This window comes from Acanthaster planci, linkage group LG07 (assembly GCF_054643075.1).
Source record: "Acanthaster planci isolate LZ-2023a linkage group LG07, COTS_SCS, whole genome shotgun sequence".
In the NCBI taxonomy this organism is placed as follows: Eukaryota; Metazoa; Echinodermata; class Asteroidea; order Valvatida; family Acanthasteridae; genus Acanthaster; species Acanthaster planci.
In genome coordinates this window covers 7,684,388-7,706,480 of record NC_141783.1, presented here as the reverse complement: position 1 = coordinate 7,706,480, position 22,093 = coordinate 7,684,388, and the positions used below count along the sequence as shown (strand labels likewise).

General features: G+C 42.8%; 2 protein-coding genes and 1 non-coding gene across 6 annotated transcripts in view; 1 reads left to right on the top strand and 2 right to left on the bottom strand.

Annotated features, from left to right (window-relative positions):
- Window positions 1-541: 541 nt before the first annotated feature.
- LOC110985612 (uncharacterized) lies at window positions 542-13,685 on the bottom strand. 2 transcript variants are annotated; one of them, XM_022246751.2, is made up of 6 exons: window positions 13,558-13,685; window positions 11,730-11,893; window positions 5,217-5,501; window positions 3,795-4,025; window positions 3,149-3,214; window positions 542-2,877 (listed from the first exon to the last, which is right to left on the bottom strand). In XM_022246751.2, the coding sequence occupies exons 2-6, from the start codon at window positions 11,749-11,751 to the stop codon at window positions 2,843-2,845; spliced, it is 639 nt and encodes a 212-aa protein (XP_022102443.2). In that variant the 5' UTR covers window positions 11,752-11,893; window positions 13,558-13,685; the 3' UTR covers window positions 542-2,842. The 2 variants fall into 2 exon arrangements, with proteins under 2 accessions (XP_022102443.2, XP_022102440.2); XM_022246748.2 differs by lacking the exons at window positions 11,730-11,893; window positions 13,558-13,685 and adding an exon at window positions 8,581-9,028.
- Window positions 13,686-15,586: 1,901 nt separating this feature from the next.
- Trnar-ucg (transfer RNA arginine (anticodon UCG)) lies at window positions 15,587-15,659 on the bottom strand. The gene has a single exon. It is a non-coding gene; the product is annotated as a tRNA-Arg (tRNA).
- Window positions 15,660-15,981: 322 nt separating this feature from the next.
- The window catches only part of vwa3a (von Willebrand factor A domain containing 3A), a 33,727-nt gene continuing 27,615 nt past the window's right edge, over window positions 15,982-22,093 (top strand). For 2 of the 3 annotated variants that reach the window (XM_087138909.1, XM_087138908.1), the window contains exons 1-3: window positions 15,982-16,171; window positions 19,709-19,804; window positions 20,523-20,712. In XM_087138909.1, the coding sequence (XP_086995035.1) occupies window positions 16,149-16,171; window positions 19,709-19,804; window positions 20,523-20,712 (309 nt within the window). In that variant the 5' untranslated portion in view covers window positions 15,982-16,148. The remainder of the gene's footprint in view (window positions 16,172-19,708; window positions 19,805-20,522; window positions 20,713-22,093) is intronic. The other variant, XM_087138910.1, reaches the window with a different exon arrangement.

The window sequence follows — 22,093 nt, the reverse complement described above, 5'->3', positions numbered from 1 at the left end:
TGCATCCTGTTATTTGTAGCAGTCAGTGTATGCGCATTGGTATGCAGTAGTTAAGTACAATTTACATCATGTCACGATGTCTTGAATATGGGTGACAATCATGTGTGCACAACAGAGTAGCAGATCCAGAGGGAGGCATATATTCGGGCTCACCTCCATTTGGGGTGCCCCCCCCCTTGTAAATGCCTGGCTCCTCCCTATTTTTGTAAGTGTTGGATCTGTCTCTCTGCAGTCTCTTATGCAGTGAAGGTATGAGCCGGTTCAGCAAGGCCACTCAAGCACGCGTGCCTGCGAGTCAGCATATGGCTGTGCTGATGGGGCAGACCTCAGGTGCGCAAGCATATTGCTGCACCTGAACGAGCCTGGGCGCACTTCATTTGGGGCATGTGTTGCTGGAATATTGAATCAACTCATTGAGCAAGCAGAATGGTCTCGGGTGATTCACGTAACTCAGCCTGGGTCAAGTTGGTTCGATAACAAGACAAAATTACTTCATTCCGGACATCTTTCATTTTCAAAAAGTGTATTGTGCTCTGTTTACAATGCTGAATTTACAATAATGCAAAGAATTGACCTGGTGAAGGCAGCGCAAAAGTAAGAATGCCATGTTAAGGGAACCATTACACACATACATTTCACAGCTTAAATTCAGTCAAACTAAATGTAAAATCCTCGGCTCTTCATGATGTGAAAAGAAATTTACAAATTAATTTTTGTAGGATTTAGACTTGTGGTCCCAACTTTTACTCAGCATAAGTTGGGAAATCCACATTGGACAGATGCATGGAGGTTGTGCGTAAATCATTTCTAAACTTCAAACGGATTAGTTTGCTCCTGTGCAGATTTAATAATTCCCAACTGTGGGGTAGGCATGTGCAGATACATTCTAAACAAATCCCACCTTGTCCATTTTAGCTGTGCCTTTGGAGTAGAAACCTCACAGAAAACGTTATCTGAGAACCATTAAGTTATCAGTACCCTGAAACTACTTAGCTGGGCAAAATGGGTTCAGGGTAGTACCATCTCTGAAGCAGATACAAAGTACATGCGTAGTACATGACAAATTGCTCGTTAAGTAGTGATAATCTGTTTTGTGGCACAAATGTGTGTCAAGATCTATTCACATATTGCATTGACCACTATTTATAACTTCAAAAGGAATGCTTGCATTTAAGATAATCGTTTAGAGGTACATATAAAGTGAAATGAACTCTGCCATGTTTCGTCAACAATCATATTGTACTGCCCGTCTTTCACACATAAACATACATGCATTGTTTGTATGCATAGTACTCTGTAAAAATGGAAAAAATGTCAGCAACACCTTCACAAACATAACACATGCACAAAAACAGTTGATCATTCAAAAATTGCAAATAAAAAAATACATATTTTCCCCCAAATCTTCCTGTGAAAGTTACCATTCTGAAATGTTGCAAACGTTTGAGTATGTGAGTACATTACGTTTGTGACACATATTCCAAACACACTCGCATGTATAGGACACTGGTGACAATTTTTATCAACAGTTTTGTCTGCAAATAGCGTGTAGATTGAAAGATGAATATAGCATATCTGTATGGAAGAGACTAGAGATGTTCAAGTGTATGTATGTACATAATTTTACCAGTGTAGTAACCAAAGATGGATAACTCTGTCCAAAAGGTGTAATTACCATGGACACCATTTGAGCAAGCGATACGCCTGCACGGTTTACGGTAATGCTTCGGCGCAGGCTCACCAGGTGCACGTGCCTGCCGCAGCGCCTGCGCCTACGCAGTAATGTGCATTGCGCAGGCGTATCGGTTGCTCAAATGGCGCCAGTGTGATTACAACGTTTTACGTGTATTTGTATTAAAGTTCTCCATCTTGCGCCGCTACACGGCGCTATACGATCTTCGGTAGTAACACATGCTGGTAAATGAATTGGAAAGAATTGCAACAGTTACTTAAACATGAAAGTAATGCCAATCTTCTGTGCGGTTTCTGTGACATTTTAGTATTTCGTATAATATCCCACAACGTGCTGCAGAAGAGAAATTGTCAACAACTGTAGTTGATCTACCAACTTGATGGGAGTGAAAAGTTCAAGCTATTTGTTCAGTTATTACCAGGTTTATCTTTTGCACACTCTGTGCTGTGTGAAGATACAATGCTTGTACAGCCAAACAACACACACATCATCATTTCACTTGGCATTCAAACTTTGATGTGCACATAATCACAAGTCGGAAGATTTAGCATCTCAAAACTTGGATTGCTTAGGAACGCGCTGTTTTTCAACTGAGAACAGCCAGATATTGTGGTATTGCCTTCTAACAATATCGGCCACATACATTTCTCTATTGCGACTTTTGCATATATGCCTGACACTTAGGCGAAAACAGCTCATTACGTGTTACAAAGGTGGGTTGGAACAGGCTAGAGACACCACTTGTTCCTACCTGCCACCTGTTGTGTTCCAACATCCAGAAAATGGTTTCTGAAAGGATCTGGAACATTCGGTAGATGCCCCAACGAGACAGCGTAGGGTGTTCCATTGCATTCCACTCAGTAGAGAACTTTCACATTTGAACTTTGAATGAAGCCCACTTTAATTGGTAACCTTTGGGGCCTGCCAAGTTTTAGGATACTTTTTAAGATACAACTTCCACGAGACTATTTCCACATTGAACCTGGTAAGCTTTGTTGGTTATTGAGACCCATCACATGATTGTTTTGGACCAGCCGGTTGAAGACACTTCCTTAAGACAGCAGATTACGCCACAGCACCATTCTACACCGTAGAACTATTCCACATTGATCTGATCCAGCTTCATTGGTGAATGAAGCCCAGCATAGGTTACCTTCTGGTGCCAGTGGAAGCCCGACTTTTTCCTGTTCAAAAACAAGGACAAGAGAAACACCTTTGTCTCTTCCGAGTGTGTATGACAGAAGGTCTGTATATGAACAGAATACACTGATTCATCAAAATAGATTGTTGTGAAATCTACATCTGCTATTTTAAGTCAATGTCAGTTTAAGTTGTATTTATAACTGATGTGTACGAACACTCCCTGTCAATCGAAGTTCTTTGCAGCTTTCTTAAAAGGAACTCACTTTCTCAACGTGTCTGAATTAAATGAGACAGATGTGTATGTCCCCTTACCTGATCCTTTCTTTTTCTTCTTTCCTTTCTTCACATTCTTCCCTTGAATCACCTTTTTGACGTACACTGAAGTAGAAATTAAAGACATGCAAGAATATTAGTCATGTTTAACAGCAAGGTGTGTATTGTAAAGTTGATCAACAAGTTCTAGGGTGAGGGAAGAGTTGGTAGGTGGATGTGGTTCTGTGGTTGGACGTAGATCAGGTTGGTTTTTGCCGTGAAGTTTGAGGTTAGAGCTTGGTTTATGGTTTGGCCATTCGTTTGGGTTTGAGCTCAGACTTGAGTTTTGGGCAACAGATTATTGGTCTGACACTTCCCTTTAGGTAGGGGCTCACCTAGGTTTTGTGTGTGAGTTTTGGGCCCTTTGATATGATGTTAGTAAAGATTGTGCTTGTACGGATTAGTGCTTGGTTGTACCTCATGTCCAGATATATTGGCTGGATTTCGAGAAGCTACAGGTTCTGGTAGAGGTTCGGGATTCGTTGACATCTGTCATAGGCTTGCCTTTTAATTTGGGTCAGGTTTCAGTTTTACATACAGACATCAGTGAGCGTTGCAGTACTTGCTCTCAAAGTCCACTCCGGAGTGCTCTTTGAATCATCCTCTTCAGTTTACTATTATATCCAGGAATGTGCTTCATACTCACAGACTATCTGTTTCATCCCGCATCGTTCCAGCCCCTCCACCAGGCGGTTGATGGTGGCCCCTATGCCCGCCGTCTCTTCCCACACCAGCAGGAAGTACAGGGCCTGCTCTCGGACCCTGACGTACTTGGACTCGATCTTGGGCACAATGCCCGGCATGCCCAGCTCCACGGACAGGTGCTTCCAGTGGTGTCCGAGCCGCTTGGACACCGGCTCAAAGACGTGCATCATTTCTAAACAAGAGCAGAAATATCATACCAGTAGAATAATTTGTCCAGTACACAATCCAAAGGGCCCCCACTACCAGTCATAACATTAATAAGTGCATGAGTGTTCACTTTTCACTGTGTTACAAAGAATGAAATGTACAGCTTAAGTGTTTCAGACTTTCTAACCTCCTGACTTGTCTGTTCTCTCTCGACGGTCATAAATATTCCTTCAAGCAGTTCCCACTCTTACACAAAGTTTAATTTCAAAGACGGGATTTGCCATGTGCCCTTTTAACCCTTCCCCATGCTGTGACAAATTCCTCTGAAAATCAAACATTTGATGAAAACTTCTGTTTACAGAAAAATTTTCGAGATGTAATCTTCCACACTCCACATCATGCTGGAATAATAGTAACAAACGAAGTAACATCTTGTCAAAATAATTACTCCAGTGCAAAATCCAAAAGGATCAAACTGCCAATCATAACATTAATTTTAAAATGCAGGAGTTTTCACTTTGTTAGAAAGAAATTTACAGCTTAAATGTGTTAGACTTTTCAACCTCCCGACTGGTCTGTTGTCTCTCTTGACAGTCATAAACATTCCTCCAAGCAGTGCCCACTTTCACACAAAGTTTAATTTCAAATACGGGATTTGCCACATGCATTCCCTTCTAACTTTTCCCCAGGCCCAATGCTGTGAAAATTCCTTCAACAATCAAATGTTTGATGAAAACTTCTGTTTAAAATAAAACTGTAGAGCTGTAATCTTCCACATTTCACACCGTGCCATCGTAACCAAAGCAAACCAAGTAACATCTTGTCAACTGGGCCTGATGCACCCTTCAACTCTCTCCGGGTGGAGCTTGTGTCAAATTTTCTCAGAGAGAGTTATGTCCAACTTCTGAGGGACGGTAAAGCTGGTCAAGTCATAAATCTTCCTCACCTATCACCTCTGGGTTCAAGTCCAACCCAAACTGAAAGGTGAATTGAGTGATCAGTCCCCAGCCGATTCTCTTAATCTTCCTTAGTTTAACATTTCAGGGTTTAACTCTCATCTTTGAAAGCCAGTCATTTCTTCATTTTTTCGCGCTTTCGGTTGTTACTGAGTTATCTGCTTTTTTTGAACAGATGTGTGCTCTTTGGTAAACCCCTGGTCTTTTTTTTCCAGGAAGACGTAAAAACAGGTTAGATTTCTGTTGTTTTGAGTACCCACTTGTGAAGTGTTTCTGCTCCAAGAGATCGGCCAGCAGATTGAGGTTCATCTTGCGCAAGCCCAGCTGGTAGACCTCAAACTCCCGGGTGCCCCTCGTCATCAGCTCGGCGATGATAGCCTGGTTGATCTCGCGGTTGTAGCCTTTACCCTGGCGCCGGATGTCCTTGGCCTTGTCCACGTCCACCACCATGTGCTCCTTGAAATGCAGGAGCATGTCCAGGGCTACGACCTGGCCAACCAGGGAGGGGCGGTGGCTCTGGAGGAGTTGGTGGCATTCCTCCACCTCTGTCGAAGAAAGATTTTGTTGTTCATTTCAATAATCGACCACTACCTTTTTCCAGCAGGTCATGGCAGCATTCTCAATCTGCAGTAGGTCTTATGTAAATCTGACAGTGACAACATTTTCTGTTCTTACAGCGTTTGATATTAACTTACATTACTTTCGCTCCTTGGTGCTCTTAAATTAATTATTTTTCCGGATTTATACCACTTAGGCTGAATACCAGTAGCTATTGTTGCAAGTGAGGGAATTGAAAAGAACCGACCACCGCATCCGTTTTGGTAGAAAGAAATACACCAAACGAATACATTTCAAAAGAGAGAATTAATTTCTTGCGGGAGGAATCACCTGCAGTTTGCATCCCGCTTAAGCGGCTGTCTGAAGACAGTGTAACAAGAAAGGAACTGCATCGCTGTGAGACGCAGTGCGCCTATCAAAGCATCACTGCAAAGAATAATGCAAGACGTCAATGTTTAGCCACCTCCCAAGTTGAAACACGCGTCTTTGCCTGAATGTTGTCGAAATTCGTGCTCGTACGTCTCCAGAATAATGATGGATGTGCCTCTTCGTGGGATGCGCAGCTTCGTCATTGATCGCGATCCATACATCTTACATTATTGACACGCACAGCTTTTCACAATAATACGGCAACCTATTAAATTTTTCATCTGCTTGGTGCATTAATATTGCAAAACTAACGATCCTTACTGGGCAATGTGTAGTTATGTCCGCTTGAATATAGTGTGCATAATATTGGATAGCTGAGTTTTGTTGTTTGTACGTGAAATTCAGGGGCGTGTGGCTGTAATACACGGCGAAATGCGTATGTTTGATTGATTTTGTTGGTACTTGAAGGCGTCAGTTTGCTTCTGTTTGATGTCGATGGGCCTGTATAGTGCCACGCCTATCATTGAGCTTCGCGGATGATGTTAGCTGCGTATTTGATTTGGTTGGATAACATCGGGGAAAGTTGTCAGTTGATATACCCAAATCTCCTGATTTGTTTTTTTGGGTGACTCTCCGATGCATCTTTTTTATTTGCCCTCACTGATGTTTTATCGGCATATTCGTGAAGGGTGAAGACGTTCTTATACTTGTGAAAGGAAAAGGGACTTCCAAACTTGGAGGGAACGCCATGTTTTGCCATGTAGTTAGAGAACAGTTCTTTGTTATTTCAACTTGACAACAAACAGAAAGTGGTGTGATTCCCGCACTGTAACTTGTAGGTCGCGCTCGCCGTGGGAGCTTGAGATGGAATCAACTAGGCTTACATATAGAATCGTATGTTTGTGACCAAACATCGCAGACACTGCTCAGCTTCAGTGTTTGGTTCTGAACTTTTAGATAGTTCATTTTGACGCCGGGCCCCACTCCCCTCTCACTGCTTCGACCTTTGGGGTCAGTTGCCTTGGTAACGATCATTAGGTGCCCAGGCGCCACTAGTCTTGTGGGTACCAAAGTGGTTGTTTAATGTCTTGGTACAAGTGAAACCCTCGAGCTACTGTCGCCTCCCCAATTTGAAAAGCGCAAAGTAATGTACATGTAGCGTGCGTTGGTGCTGTATTGGATTCGTGCAAGCCCTTTATTGCCTTATATTGATGAGCAGTAATATATACGCTGTTGACATTGTTTTTTAGTGGACGCTGAAGATGACAAGTTATAAATGGCACTGGCTGGGTTGCTCTGCATGTCTGCTAATCGCTGGGAAGTGCGCTGGTATTTGGATTAAGATGATTGGAGAGTCCTTGGGGCGTACTTCATCAGTGCACATGCACTTTTTGGGGAGTGGGGTGTGTCGGAGTGCCCAACCGCTCATAGCAGCTTGTGTTCCCCCGCAGGAAGTCCGTGTTAGATCGCATCTGCGTGCATCTGTGAGAGTTTAGCCCAGACATTATTGAGGGGCGCTTTTCGCTATGAAAATAACATCTTATGCTTGTTTTGCCATACGAACGACCGAACGATAGCCTGTGACCTTTTCCAGTTTTATGCAACCGTCTCTTCGATACAATTACCCCTTTTCTGCTTAAAGGGGGGGGGCAGTTATTAAATTAATTTGAGAATTCTCAACTATTAGAATTCTGAATTCTAATAGCACGAGCATCGCCACTCATGGTATAGCACGGTGATAGTGCTCAGTATATGTAGTATAGACACTATTGGTAACTGACTAGTGTTGAAAATAATGTCGTGCAAGTGTAGAGCTTAATCCAATGCCCTTTGGGCGATATCTGTTCTTGCATTTGTTTCAACGACACAAACGCATAATAGGTTTCCTTAATAAACATCCCATGCATGTTTTACGGCGGCTTCATTAATTTGAAATGTTTTTGGGATGCAGTTTTCGATACCTCTTTGTAAAATTGTTTGCCCTCGAAGGAATACATGTACATACACAGCACAAGCTTCGCGAATAGTCCACGATTGTGATCCATTATGGTTCACGTGAATTGCTCTTTTAAGAAATCAATTTTATGTCGGTGTTGGAGCACGGAAACACAAAGAAAATAATCGATGTTATTTCAATGATCTTGGACTGTTGACGGAACATAGCGCCGGGGAGATGTAAGCTTTAATAATGGATTTCTCCCGAAAATTTAATAAGCGCTGTATGCCCAGCGTATGCAGTGCTTGTTCAGTGCAGTCCTCATTATGAAATTACGTTGGTCAAGAGCAAAACATTAAATTTCAATGATGAAGTGTTTCCCTGATGTTTATCAATCTGTGTAATGTCCTGTCGTCTTGAGGTATGGCGTTCATGGTGAAATGCAGCTGGAGTGCCCGACCATTTTTTCCATTCTTTGTCGACCACTATGTCGACTGCAATGCAAACACTCGTTATGGAAATTCTAAAGAATTTCGTTATTACTATCAATAATTAAATCGGCATCTTTCTCGACGGTTGGTATTAAGCGAAGCTGTTCGTGGCTTTAAAACCAAACAACCGATTGGGTCAGCCTGGCATGCGTGTGTTTCAGCGACTGGTCTGTGTTCAAACGTACGTGGCGATCAGTTCTCACACTGATCAAAACTTTAATTTTGTGGCCAATCCTCTTAATTAAAAATGTTAAAGTAAATCGGTCATACCTTTCTGATTTTTCTTTTTCTCATAGTCCTCCGTTGCGTCCGTTATCATCGGTGTTTCGCTCATCGTTTTTGTCCCAAAATGCCCCGGTTTACAAATACATTCGCTGGGTAAGTCGTAGTGCCACAGACGACATACGATGTGTTCATGCGTGTTGAGATACGCCGAGTCCCCGGCATAGATTTTGTTGATCGGCTCCAAGTCTCCAAAGAGCGGCTATTTTGAGTCTAATCGCGGATTGTCATTCAGACTCGCTAAATATAGAGCCGTGCCTTGTAATCTCCTGCAGATCTCCTTGAAGGCAGCGTAACTTGGACTGCGGGAGCGCGAGCATGCACGGTGAGCGTGACGTCCAGAAAGTTTACTTATCAAAATGACGTAACAATGACGTTCAGATGTCTCTGCCAATGGACTGTTGCGTACAAGTGATACGTTACCGGTCACTGTGCACCGCCGAGTTTGCTCCAGCACCAATGTGGGCCGGGTTTGTATGCTCCGTTGCGCCCGTCTGCAAATTCCTGGGGGTACCGGTGATCCGGGCAACGGCGCGCCGTATTTGCATAGAGCCCTTTGTCCCGGTACGCCGCGGGTTGATGGATTCAAGGGGCTTCCGTGTGTGAAACCGGTCGGTGGAACGGGAACATGTCGAGGTCAGTTCGGGAAAATCGATGACGAGAGGTTCCGTTATCGCATTAAGGGGGGGGGGAGCGCCAGGTCTTGGCATGGATTCCTGTGTAAGACTATCTTTATTTGTACAGAGAATAGGCCTATATGAATATTGCTGATCTCATTCCTGGCTTCTTAGCTCTACTCACAGCTCTCCTCGAAACAGAATGGACGTCTCTTATTCTGTTTCGAATCTTCCTTTCCTATCTTAGTTGACCTGCTAATTAATATCGGAGCATCATATCTTTGGGGAAGGGGTGGGCGGGGCTTCGGCATTATTTTCTGGGGGGAAAGCAGCGTCGTTGGTGCAAGGGTCCTATTCTCGGCTACTTTCAAAATGAATAAAAAAGAATTTCCCGAAGACATGCAGACGCCATACGTCCCATTCGAAATATGCCAAAAGAAATCCCTATATCTTTTTGAAATGTCTGGATCGTGGTGTGCGGGTTCTATATGTGCTTCAATACAAACTTAAGGTCACTGCTATACATTCGGTCACACCGGGCTGATTTAGAAAAAAAAATCGTATCGCGGGGATAAAGGTTGTTTGTTGAAAAGCACAATCGCCACTGTGGAGAAAGTGAGGGAACTCTATCGGGTTTCCTCTTCGAGTGACACGCAATATCCCATCAAGTCAAATCTGATTGCATTTTCGGTGTCCCCGGGACATGTTGGGCCGAGGGGAACAGTAAACAACCCGGATCCGATAGCCGTGATTTGGTGTCATTTACCCTCCAGTCGTGTTTCGAATCAGCCGGATTGCGCATACCGCGTACCGTACCGAAGCAAAACACGCATGTCAAAACCAATAAACACACCTTGACATCAAGAACCGGATTGGTTCCGTGTTAGCCCCAACTTAGTTCAGATCTTCCACAGTGCCGTTACTAAGAAGTGATTTACAGTTAACGTTGCCCACGTGAACGGGCCAGTAAACATTCCCATGACACAAAAATGTTAGGCGAGTGTTAAATCAAAATTTTATTGCAAAGCAGATGCTACAATTCAAACATAAGTTTTTTTTTGGGGGGGATGAAGTCAATAAAACCCAAGATAGAATACCACTTCTACCGTTAAGTTTATGAGACCAGTTTTCCTTTCTGGTCAATTTCTGTGGCGGTACTCCATTTTCCACGGAGGTCAAGAGCTCCGTAACTGTATAAGTTACGGTTCATATTTTACACGTCATCGTACTGACACACTTGCGACTGCGAGCGATTCGCAATCCGGTAGCTTACATCTCAAAGTGTTTCCCTGAAAAGGCCACTTTTAAATTTCCATGTATTTTGCGCTACCTCGTGCCGGTAACCATCCACGCTCGCATTATTAACTTATACATGTATACCACAAAATTAAAAATTTACTTTCAAGCCACAAATGAATAAAAATCAAGACGTATGTCAAAATCAAGACATGTGTGTCAAAGTCAAGTACATGTATGTCAAAATCAAGTACATGTACATGTACATGTATATCAAAATCAAGTACATGTACTTCTAATTCCATTCAGCACGTGGATGTCGAATGTTGTTCCGTAGAGTGCATTGGAAAATTGAGTCAACATGATCCACTAACTGCTCGCATTATGGCGGAATAAGGCTGGTTTACGGTGGATTTCAGTTCACGCGCGAGAAGAGCCATAAACGTTAACTCACTTGTAGGGGGCCTACATGTATCTACTGTGTGCATACACCTAGAGTTTGGGTAGTTTGGATCCGTGTAAGGAAAGGAACGCGGCCAGGAAACGATGCCTTCTGACTACATCATTTATGCGACCTTCGAGTATGATTAGGACAACTTAATGCACGATCTAGTAGGCCCAGTGTATGCAACCTCAACACACGATCATCCATCATTTTAGTTTGTCGCTTATCAAATGTAAGTCGCATTAACACTTCTCTTCCAATTATCCCAGGATGTATATAATTACTCATGACCAGTGTTTTGATAAGAGCTCATTTTATCAGTATACTGTAGTCGCTGATCCATAGAGAATAATTATTGTAATCACCAAGCAAATAGGCGTATACAAGCACTGATTGTAGGGATAACGTTCCCGCTCAGCTTTCGAACTTCCAAAGTAGTTTGAAAGTATGTTGCTCATTATTATGTGTTTTATAGCGCTATCGTTTCATGGTGCATTGCGAGAAGCATTAGTTTCCGAATGATTCCAATTTCCTTAGCTACCGGTATTCTGCCAAATTCAAGGAAGATTTTCTGTGTTCGATCTTACATGGTACATTCGTTAAAAAGTAATTTTAAAATGCCCCAAAAGGGGAAACTATCAGTATTTGCGAAATAAGTTAATTTGGAGTAGACAAATGTCAATGAACCAGTCAACTGTCGTTCAGTGGTGCACACAGAAATAATTGATATGTCCGGGGAAAAACGGACTGTTGACGAGTTACTTAATTACAGAGAGAGGAAAATTGAGGTATATCTTTGGTATAAAGTACTAATGTTCGTATTCAGAAGAACTACTCACTGTTAGTGGTATTCATTTCCATAGCCGGGGCTTGAGCGTTTCAGTCCGCCTACTACGCCCTAGACAAGTAATGGGCGTCCCCAGGGGCCGGAAGAAACGAGAGACTGTCACAGTTTTTGTCATTTACTGGAGCGAAGAGTTACGGTAGGTCGTCATGCTGCATCCTGGCGAAAAACGTCGTCATGAAAGAAGACAGGTATATAGGAAAAGGTCAAAACATCATGTGTAAGCAAGAAACTGGAATGACAGCAAACACCACACACTATGCAGGGGCGAAGGCATTTTCTTTGGGGGTGTGCGAGAGTCCATTTGCCGACTTGTAACTCGTTTGCTAACATTTGTGTCGTGTAAAATGGAAATCTGTGGTACGCTACATTTCATGCTTCAGGGGGAATGCCGACGGCCAACGTTTATCGCTTCAATTGTTTCAATTTCGGATTCATTTGCTGACCGAAGCTCTGTTTGCCGACTGGAATTATTGGGGTCACCCCCAGTCGCTACGCGCCACCTGATCTTATTGTTGATTTTGTTTTGTGCATTTATTAGGCCTAATCCTAGTTTGTAATATTGGATATTAAAAGACAAACTGCTTGGGTTTTGTGTAGAGGCCATCTTTCCTCTGCTATCAGGTGAGGTATGCTTTTGTATGGGTCTGCTTGTATGCGCCTTTCTTGTTTTACTCTGACCGACTCTGGCTTCGGAAAGAAATCTCCAAAGCGGCGTCCTTAGGGCTTCCAAAAAGTTGATTTTTCTTAATGCTGAATTTGTATACCTGGACGAATTCTTGGCGGGTTTTAACCCGTCTGGCCCAAAATGCAGGTTTTTATCGTTAGAGATATTTTTGAGCGAATGACATAATAATCAAACGTCCTAATGTAATTATTGGACAGCAGGATTTGGGATTTGTTTAATGATTGCCTCAATTCCCTTCCTCCGACAATAGACCAACACTTCAGTGGGGCCAAAGGTCGCGGCAATATTCTCCTAATCCAAAGTCTGGCTTTTGTGTTAATCATGATTCATCAACAAGTCCAGGACTCTATCATTGTGAAATGTAACAAGTGCACATCGACCAAAAACAATATGAAGCTTCAGAACATTATTGGGGATTAATTGGGGCAATTAATGACAATCACGACAGAAAAAAATGCCACAAACTGTAAATGTTGATGGTAAATACTGTGAAAAACTGCGTGACGTACCATTCTGACGTTAGTTTAATAAGTTTCCTTTTTTTCTTGGCCTTACATGCATCTACCAAGACTACCGGCACCATGAGTCTTGACTGAAACGGTTAACAATCGTCCGTATAGGCAGTCATTTTTCAACGCATTTCCAAAGATGGAATCGATGCCATCGTATTTTTACGGTATGGGGAAAGCCATTGTTAACGTGTGACTTGGTGTGAAGTAATCGATTTTCAATTGAACAAATTTCTGAGGTCTTTCCCTGATTAACGGTAAGATTTATTGGGAAAATGAAGTTATGGACTTGTCATAGTATTACTGCTGGATTAAGGCGCAGGCAGAAGACAAAATCGGCAACATCCGTGTGTTTTGACAAGTGGCAACAACTGAACTAGGGTCGAAAGCGGGCTCACGGTAAAACGGTAGTGTACATGTACAATGTTTATGGTGTCGTTGGAACGGTCTAACCATGGTCCAACTTGTCACGGGGACAGGGAAGGCATCCACACACCACCAACCTACAAGAGGCAAGAACTGCCAGGCAAAGGTACATGTGTGTGTCCCAAACCGTTTACTTGTATCCCAACAAAAATGATTTTAAACTGACATCATGAGGAATTCAGAAACGTGGAAATTCCTACCTATTCTGTGGAGGTACACGATAAACAAGTTGAAAGACTTGTCCATGACCTGTGGCTACCGTACTGCTGTGTGCCCACGTCCCCGAACACCAGTGTACATGTACATGTGCGTGTGTTAGGCCGGCAAATTATTGACAGTTGGGTTGTGCATGCATGGTTTTGAGCGCCACCACAATTGACACCAGCGGGACCATAGCAACAGCGTTCTTGGCTGCGGGTTTGTAATCCGTAATAAGTCAACCGCTTCAACCAAAGTTACAGTATAGCGGCCTAACTTGTGCACTGCCCTTGCCTCCAGCACGATGAGTGCAGTTACACAAGGTTTAGAATAGAAGCATTTGTTTTGGAGCTAATTATTCCAGTTACTAAGTCAGTTTAAGATTTCATATAGCTTAAATCGAGTAGACATTGCGTTTTGTTTTGTTTTCTTGACTTGTTTCGTTTTCCTTCATAAGAGCTCTGAGTTCGCAGTCCAGTGCAGTGAGGAGTTTTCCTGAAGACCGTCTTTAAGTTGATCTTCCATTTTCTTTCCCAAATTTCAGCTGATGAAATTTTTTACTCACATGTAGTTAAATCGGCGCAAATTTCGCAGAATGGAGTGTACGACATTTTCCCCATATTTTGAGGGGGGGGTACTGTTGAATCAACCCCCACCCACTATTTCGTGGCAAAAAATAAGGGTGGTTGTGGAGAAGTGGTCAGACTTCCCAATAACCAAAATGTGTTCAGTGCAGAGGTTTATATTACAAGTTCATGCATATCATGAACATCGCCCCTATTATGATGTCAACACCCCTCCCCTTTCCGCTTTTCAAATTCCATGGCCTTGCAAGCCATCCTCCTACCCAACCCCTCAGTTCCTGGCACAAATTAACGCTACTGTTTAGTTGTCAGCATTATGTTTTATTATTCCCAAGTATATATCTAGTTTTTTGTTTGTTTGTTTGTTTGTTTTTGTTTGTTTGTTTTTGTTTTTTTTTTTTTTATCATTTCCGAAGCTGCAGTGACTTTTGTGGATTTTTTGTGTCTTTACAAAAGAGCACCCTTTTTATGTTCTATATAGTTCTCGTATCTCTTTTCAATTGAGGGAGGGTTGGTCAGTCGACAACAAAAAATAAAATTTCTTTAAAAAGCCATGCTGCTGTCATACAGATGACTGAATAAACCAGGCAAAGTGCACTGTACTTCTCTTTTGTTTTTGAGGCTTTGTTTCTATAGCTGAGTACAAAGAGATATTCTATTTGTACATGGTAGTCAACACAATACCCTCGGAGTCAGTGTCAAGATACCTTACGGTTGTTCGTGTGTGCGGTATGTACATGTACATGTACATGTACATGTACATGGTGCCTGTCTGTGGGTATGTTTCGGTTATGGTGCGGTACCGCTCGGTCTGGTGGTAGTGATGCCCGTACCGTGTGGACGTCGACTGTCGCTGCGCATGCGTTAATGTTTTGGGGGTGGGATGAACGGGCGAAATCGTATCGCACCTGTACATCACCGCTGTTTTTGTACCTGGGTCCGGTCATAAAACCTACTTTTTTAAAAGCAAGGTCCTCTCAACGGGGCTGGCTGGAAAAAAGTCTTAAAAAGGGAGCCCTAACGATAGATTTAAATTTTGAATGCAGTTTAAAGGCCACTTTGACATAACTTTGACTGTACGCTTTTTCTCGGAAACACCACCTCCCTTGGGCCTTTCTGATCCGCAGTTTTATTTTTTATTTTGTCATCATTTATACCGTTGCCACACAGACGTCTGACTTTCCTGAGCATGGACGTAGGGAAAAACTGAGCTTAAAACCGGGATCTCATAGTAATAACCTCGTCAAATTTGAAAAAAAAAAAACGGACGTAGGCCTTCCTCCAATTGTACACACAATCATCGTTATCCCAGTCAGCCTGTTTTGGGTAGAATCTTTGTTTACTCCAAATATACTCAAGCGCCCTCCTATTGTGTCGGCCAAAGTTCAAAAAGGCTATTTGGTTGATTGCCACATGAAAAAGAGATTTCATTTAAAAAAAACAAAAACGACCACGAAGGGACTCGAACCCTCAATCTTCCGATCCGAAGTCGGACGCCTTATCCGTTAGGCCACGCGGCCGACGCAAGTGAGCTGCTAATTGTTAGATATAAGGTGTGAATAAAATTCATTTTTTTTCCAAAGTTAATTTTATCTCTGAGGAATTAAATTCCCACTTTGATTCGGCAACTTAGGTAATTACGACAGAAGTTTATGTTATCAATCCCTATTATTGATTTTTATTTCACAAAAGTGTTTTGGATCATGTAAACTCTTCGGTTATAGCGCCCCAACGGCAAAACAGGAAAGTCTGGTACTTCTTGTTGCCTCGGTCACATAAACGGTTTCGAAGCAAATTTCTTCTAGGTACTGCTCTGGTAATTGCTGCTGATTTGTACGCATGCTCGATGAAATACTATTGGCAACCAGGACAATCAGCTGCATGCACTAAGACGCTGCGCTGTTTTTTATCGCCAGTTTTTCATCGTTTGTCCACTAGAATAGTAGCAATAGAGATATGAGCATTGGTTTCGAGTAACATGAATTGATGCATTCTAAAGCCATACAGCTATGATGAACGGGGACTTTCAAAGGTAAAGTCTGAAATCAGACACTGTCAGACAATCATGACAATGTTCAACCATAGCACAGGCATACCCCCATTGATCAGTGTTGATACTAATTTAATTACTGGAGCAAGGTTCCTTGTTCTATGGTTCAACTGGGTGTCGGTCACTTCGCCCCATTTCCACTTCGCCTCTTGCCACTTTGCCCCATTACCACTTCACCCCTTTTCCACTTCGCCCATTGATTATCATTCATTCTGTTCTTCAGTAACAGAGGCATACCATAATCCAACTTTCAAAGGCCAAAACAATGATTCCGATTTCCCGATCGCTGCACCAATGTTTTGGCGAGACATTTAAATTTTTATTGGCAAGTTAGAAAAAAGCTTTCTTCGTGTTTCGTTGTTGCTGTGGTAAAAACACGAGCACAAAGCACTGGTTCTCGCCACGCCACACCCTTGTAAGAGAATGCGTGATGGAGTGTGACAACCAGTCTATTCATGCCGCGGTGACTTCATGTACATGATCCGTCACGCAAAAAATAAATCGATGTTTTTAATATTTCTTCACGTTAATTCTTAGTATCTTGTCTATGTTTGTATTTTCTGTGTTCATCAGTTAAATTTTAGGTTGTTTTGCTCGTACTTGAAGCGAGCATGTTTCACAAAATTTCCTGCACACCAAGCTTTATCCAATCGCCCGGGTACAGCTGTCTGGATGCATCGAAAATGACCAGAAATGATGTGCACAGAATTGTGTGTGTTGCTGTGAAATAAACTTGAAGAGGATGAGAAATAATCCCGATGCTTGTCCAACCACGCATTAATTCATCATTATGGACAATGCAGTAGACATTAATTTAATGCCGAAGGTTTTTCAATAATAACTACATTTCGTTTGTGGAACTCCTCTCTCAACCATTTTTTGAAGAGGCTTGTAAGTTGTAAGGGATGGGGCGAGGTGGGGATGGGACGAAGTGGTTAGGGGCTAAGTGGTGAGGGCCGACGTGGAAATGGGGCGAAGTGACTGTAAACCGTTTAACTGACATGACTGATCATCATGATCGTCTGATCAGCCATAGAGCAAGGAACCTTGCTCTGTGGACATGGTGGACTGATTTCTGCACTGCAGACTTACCACACTAACTTCACTACATACAGTGATGATACACGATGTCCATGGAGGAATTACTGCCACTTAGCCCGACCCTTAAGTTAAATGCTCAAACAGACTAAGATTAAGCAATTTAGCATCAACACAGTGTCACAGCGTCAACAAATCATGCACATTAAGCACTTTTGTGCAAAAATATTGGAAAATATTCTACTACTAGGCCTAGCTATATTCATGAGGCATGTTTAGTAGAGAAAGATACTTCCAAAGTTCCAGCCAATCATGCCAGTGCCAGAACTGTAAGGTTTTTTATAGAACCTAGGCTGGCCTAGACTTCAGGAAGTAAAGGAAAGAGTTTCATACACGATATGACAAGACCATGTTGACACCCTGTGCCAGACGTCTTAAAAACAAGTGTTTTTTAAGTCTTCACATTTAGTTCTGGAAAGAGATTGATATCCGGACGGTCATACAAATTACCGTCAACATGCAACGAACCATCAACACAGCATCAACACCTCCAAAACATGTTAAAACCCAAAGAAGCGGTACTCGACCGTAAAGTGTTTTTTGGCTAAACCTCAACATTTTCGACTCTGGGAAATTGCTGTTTTATTTTTGCCAAAATTGCCTCCTTCAAACCAGCTCAGAAATCAGCAGCCATGTTGCCTCTGGGGCAGCTGGGATCATACCATTACGCCAGAGGGGTGATAATATTATATGATAAAGAAACAGAGGGCAGTCATTACAACAATTTTCCTTTAAAGTGACTATATTTTTATTTTTCTTAAGATTGAGTAGCTGTCCCTTTTCATATTTCAACAATAACGGTGTTAAATAAAATCTATGATGTTGTTTCTGCCATATTGATTTTTAATCTCTTAAAAAGTATTTAAATTTACTGCCATCTCGATTAAATTTCTGGCTGCGAATGTGACTTCAATACACCAAGTGATGAATCCAGCAGGAAGGCAACAACAGCAAAAAAACACCAAAAAATACAGAAGAGTAGGACAGGAAATAATCAGTATAATTATCTGTAAAATATTAGCAGCAAAACCCTCTGAAAATATGGCAACATAAAGTGCGAAGATCTTGGGACCACGGGTAGACTTTTGCTATTTGTTCCCCCGACATTACGTTGAACAAGCCCAAAGCTGCATTTGCTTTTTGACCCCCCCACGCACACTGAATAATAAAGCACATAAATGGCAAAAGTCAAAGAAATAATTTTACAAAGTACTCAAAATAGACATCAGTTTGCTCTTAAGTTAGAATCTAATCGAGTATAAATTTATTTCAATTCGAAGAGTCGAACTATATTCCCTTTCACCGGCCTTCTCTAAAGACTTGGCAGGAATTTGTTAATTAACAAGGAACTACCACCTGTTAGCCAATGGGTGAGAAATGTCATACACCAGTGTTTATGTTACATGCTATCTGGAGGTACAAACTGCTGGTACATGTACATATACCTGAGGCATTTTACCCTCCTCTAACGGAGACAAAACAATCTTGATACAATAGAGAAACATGGAAATACTACCAAGGTGTAAAGATTTTTGAAAACTATAAGAGAAACAACATGTTTAAGCCTGCTGATCAGTCCACCTCGGTCTCCACTTCCACCCCATGCAAGTCTGTCTCCATCCCCAGTTCTGCCTCCAGCAAACCCATCTCCAGCTCGTTAAGTTCCTTGCCCAGATATGTCTCCAGTTTCCTCTCCCACATATGCTCTGAGTAAATCAGTTTGGGATGAGAGTTTCCTGCATCAGAAGATGAATTTGACATTAGTGCATCTGCTTTTAATGTTACCAGACCAGAGAAAAGGTGAAATCTAGCAATTCTAGACGACTAAGGAAATGGTTAGATTTGATCGGTACAGTCCAAGCCCCATGAGAAGGCAAGATGGCGGCGAACAGTCCAGATCATTTTTTGTGTGTGCAAAAACTCCATTTTGAAAATTGATTCATGACTTCCAACTACCAGAAAGTCTCTTTCAGCCCAGTTATTACACTTCTATGCCTCTTTTGTTGATTGAACGAGTATTTTCAAGGAGTTGACGCTGTGTTGACATTACTATCGTGTGTTGACGGTAATGAGTAAGACCTTATCTGGACATCACTTGACATAGTGTTTTCTAAGTAAATGCCCAATGTTTTCCCTGCTTAACTAGACTTCTTAGGACATGTTATCTCCTTCTAATGGCTAGTAAACCACTGTACTGTACATGCTGTAAGGGGAACTTAGCGATGTCTGTGTAAGGAACTCTTTCCCACAGACGTGACAGAATGAAATTGCATAACTTTGCTGAAGTTGCAGGGTAGGCCTAGCTTTTTTTTGTGCCATGCACTAAGCTGTAAAACAAGTGTTTGCTGTACCTAATCTGATGTGTGGCCTAATTGCATATTCAATCAGTAGTCAAATTCATATTGGTATCTTTCCCATCAGGCCAGGTACATCGGCAACATACACAATGGACGACTCTGATGAGGAAGACATTAATATTCCTGACAGAAGGGGCCAAGGGGACCAGACGTCGATGAGGTCAGTCAGCTCAATAGACAGACATCACCATACTTATGAAACTTTGTCTCGTGTTTTGATAGGCCTAATCAAAGAGCGATGGCAAGTTCACAGAAGTTCGGAAACTTCCTTTTCTGTCAAAAGAATCGTTTGCAGCCTCGTGCAATCATTTCATATTCTCTTTATTACTTTTTTATGATTTCCAACCATACTGTGGCCGAAAAGAACTTTTTAAACTTGATTTTGAAATTGAAAAAAAAAATGCACCAAGTCTGTTTAGTGCATTTTGATGTGCGATGTAAATTGAGGCCACAGTATTCCAACCTAACTCGTGGCTACCGAATGCATGTACAAACTAGATTAAACCAGCCAAGCCTAGCATGACCCTAGCCCAGCCAAGCCCTAGCATGACCCCAGCCAAGCCCTAGCATGACCCTAGCCCAGCCAAGCCCAGGATGACCCTGGCCCAGCCAAGCCCTAGCATGACCCCAGCCAAGCCCTAGCTTGACCCCAGCCAAGCCCTAGCATGACCCCAGCCAAGCCCTAGCATGACCCCAGCCAAGCCCTAGCATGACCCCAGCCAAGCCCTAGCATGACCCCAGCCAAGCCCTAGCATGACCCCAGCCAAACCCTAGCATGACCCCGGCCAAGCCCTAGCATGACCCCAGCCAAACCTTGTATGACCCAAATGGGTTTTTCACTCAGAACTAAATACCTGTTCATGTATCTTGTGTAACAGGAGGCCTAAAACTGCCAAACAGACGTTCCTGACCCAGAGTCAACGGACGAAGAAGCGAAGTGCCAGTTCCAGAGAGAGAGCCCGTCGGTCGCTGGAAGAGAGGCCTCCCTGGGTGCAGCCATCTGTTCGCGGGGCCGTGCCCACCCCCGACCTGACGGTGACACACATCAACCAGACCCACGACAGGGTGGTGAGTTGAAGACTCTCTTCTTAGTTTCGTCTCCGCTGTCAAAATGTTACGACCAGACCAAGTTGAGGATATAAAACACCAAGCTATCTTAGACCTGACTAAAACCTCCTGGAAGTTGGTTGAGAGTGTCAAAAACAGTGTCTGAAACTTTACCCAGCTAAAAATTAGTTTCCATTTTCCAGGTTTCCAACATAGTTAATGCAAGGATGGATCGGAGAAAGGGCAATGGGGGTCACACACCTCCCCCCCACACAAAAGATCCAAAAACTGGTTTCAGAAAAATAATTAGAAAAAGGTAGTTTTAATGGGGCCTATTAATTTCCTTGATAGAGCACTGGTACGGTGTTTCAAAGGTCACAGGTTCAGATCCCACTTAAGTCAATTTCTTTGTTCAATTTTAAAACAAAAATATTTACTTTGTAAGAAGAGGCTTTCAACAATTATCCCTATTAAACCCTCTAAGGGTACTTGGCTGGAAGCCTGTGTCGTTTGTCAAAGTGGATTGCCTGCCCGGTGTAACAAGATCCAACAGGTCAACTCTCCCCAAGACCTAGCCTTGGTCAAGGCATTCGTCGCAGCGCAGACCTAGTACGTTCCTGTGTACGTATTTACCTGCATACATCGCAAAATCAAGGCGAAGAGCGACCTCACGCGGCCTGAGAAATATCCAAATCAGCTGAACCAGGACAAACGCCTTGGTTCAACCGTCCGCGGAAGCTGTATTGGGAGGTGGTCATGCTAATGACAACAGCCGATGTTTTAATTTATCTGCCGCGAATTTCAAGCAACAAGACAACTCGTTGTGCTGCAGTCGTCTCGGAATGTCCGCCATTTTACATGGTTATCATGCATGCCAGTTCACGTTGAGGCATTATGCATATGTACACTTAGCTGCGATTGGTCACTGTGCTCTCATCACATGCCTGTATCTATTCATATTCACATACGAGGTCGTGTCCAAAAAATCTAGCGCAAAAGTAAAGAAAAACGGCGTTCGTCCTGGTTCAGTTGATTTGCATATTTCTTAGGCCACGTGAGGTCGCTCTTCGCCTTGATTTTGCAACGTATGCAGGTATGTACATACCCTGTACGTACTAGGTCAGCGAGTGGCTGGTGCACACTGCTCTGCGCTGGGACGAATGACAAAGGCCTTGACCAAGGCTACCCAAGACCAAACAACATAGGAGTCTGTGGTTGCCAGTCACTACAAGATCCAACTGGGACTAGCTCACACTGTCTCAGCATGGCCAGTTAGTTGGGCTGCTGTTGGTTGCCCAGAGCTTCAAAGTGCATCAGACTTTTTCACCTGATGCACTGTGCTGTCTCTGGCAGGGTTAGGGTTATGGGAAGAGATGCGTGTGTATATATTACCCACCTATGA

Coding starts and splice junctions, on each gene's coding strand:
- LOC110985612 (XM_022246748.2), bottom strand. CDS start 8,644: ATGAGCGAAACACCGATGATAACGGACGCAACGGAGGACTATGAGAAA. Junction 3,215..3,794: donor CGGGATGAAACAGATAGTCT/GTGAGTATGAAG, acceptor TTTCTACTTCAG/TGTACGTCAAAAAGGTGATT. Junction 2,878..3,148: donor GAAGAAAAAGAAAGGATCAG/GTAAGGGGACAT, acceptor GTTTTTGAACAG/GAAAAAGTCGGGCTTCCACT.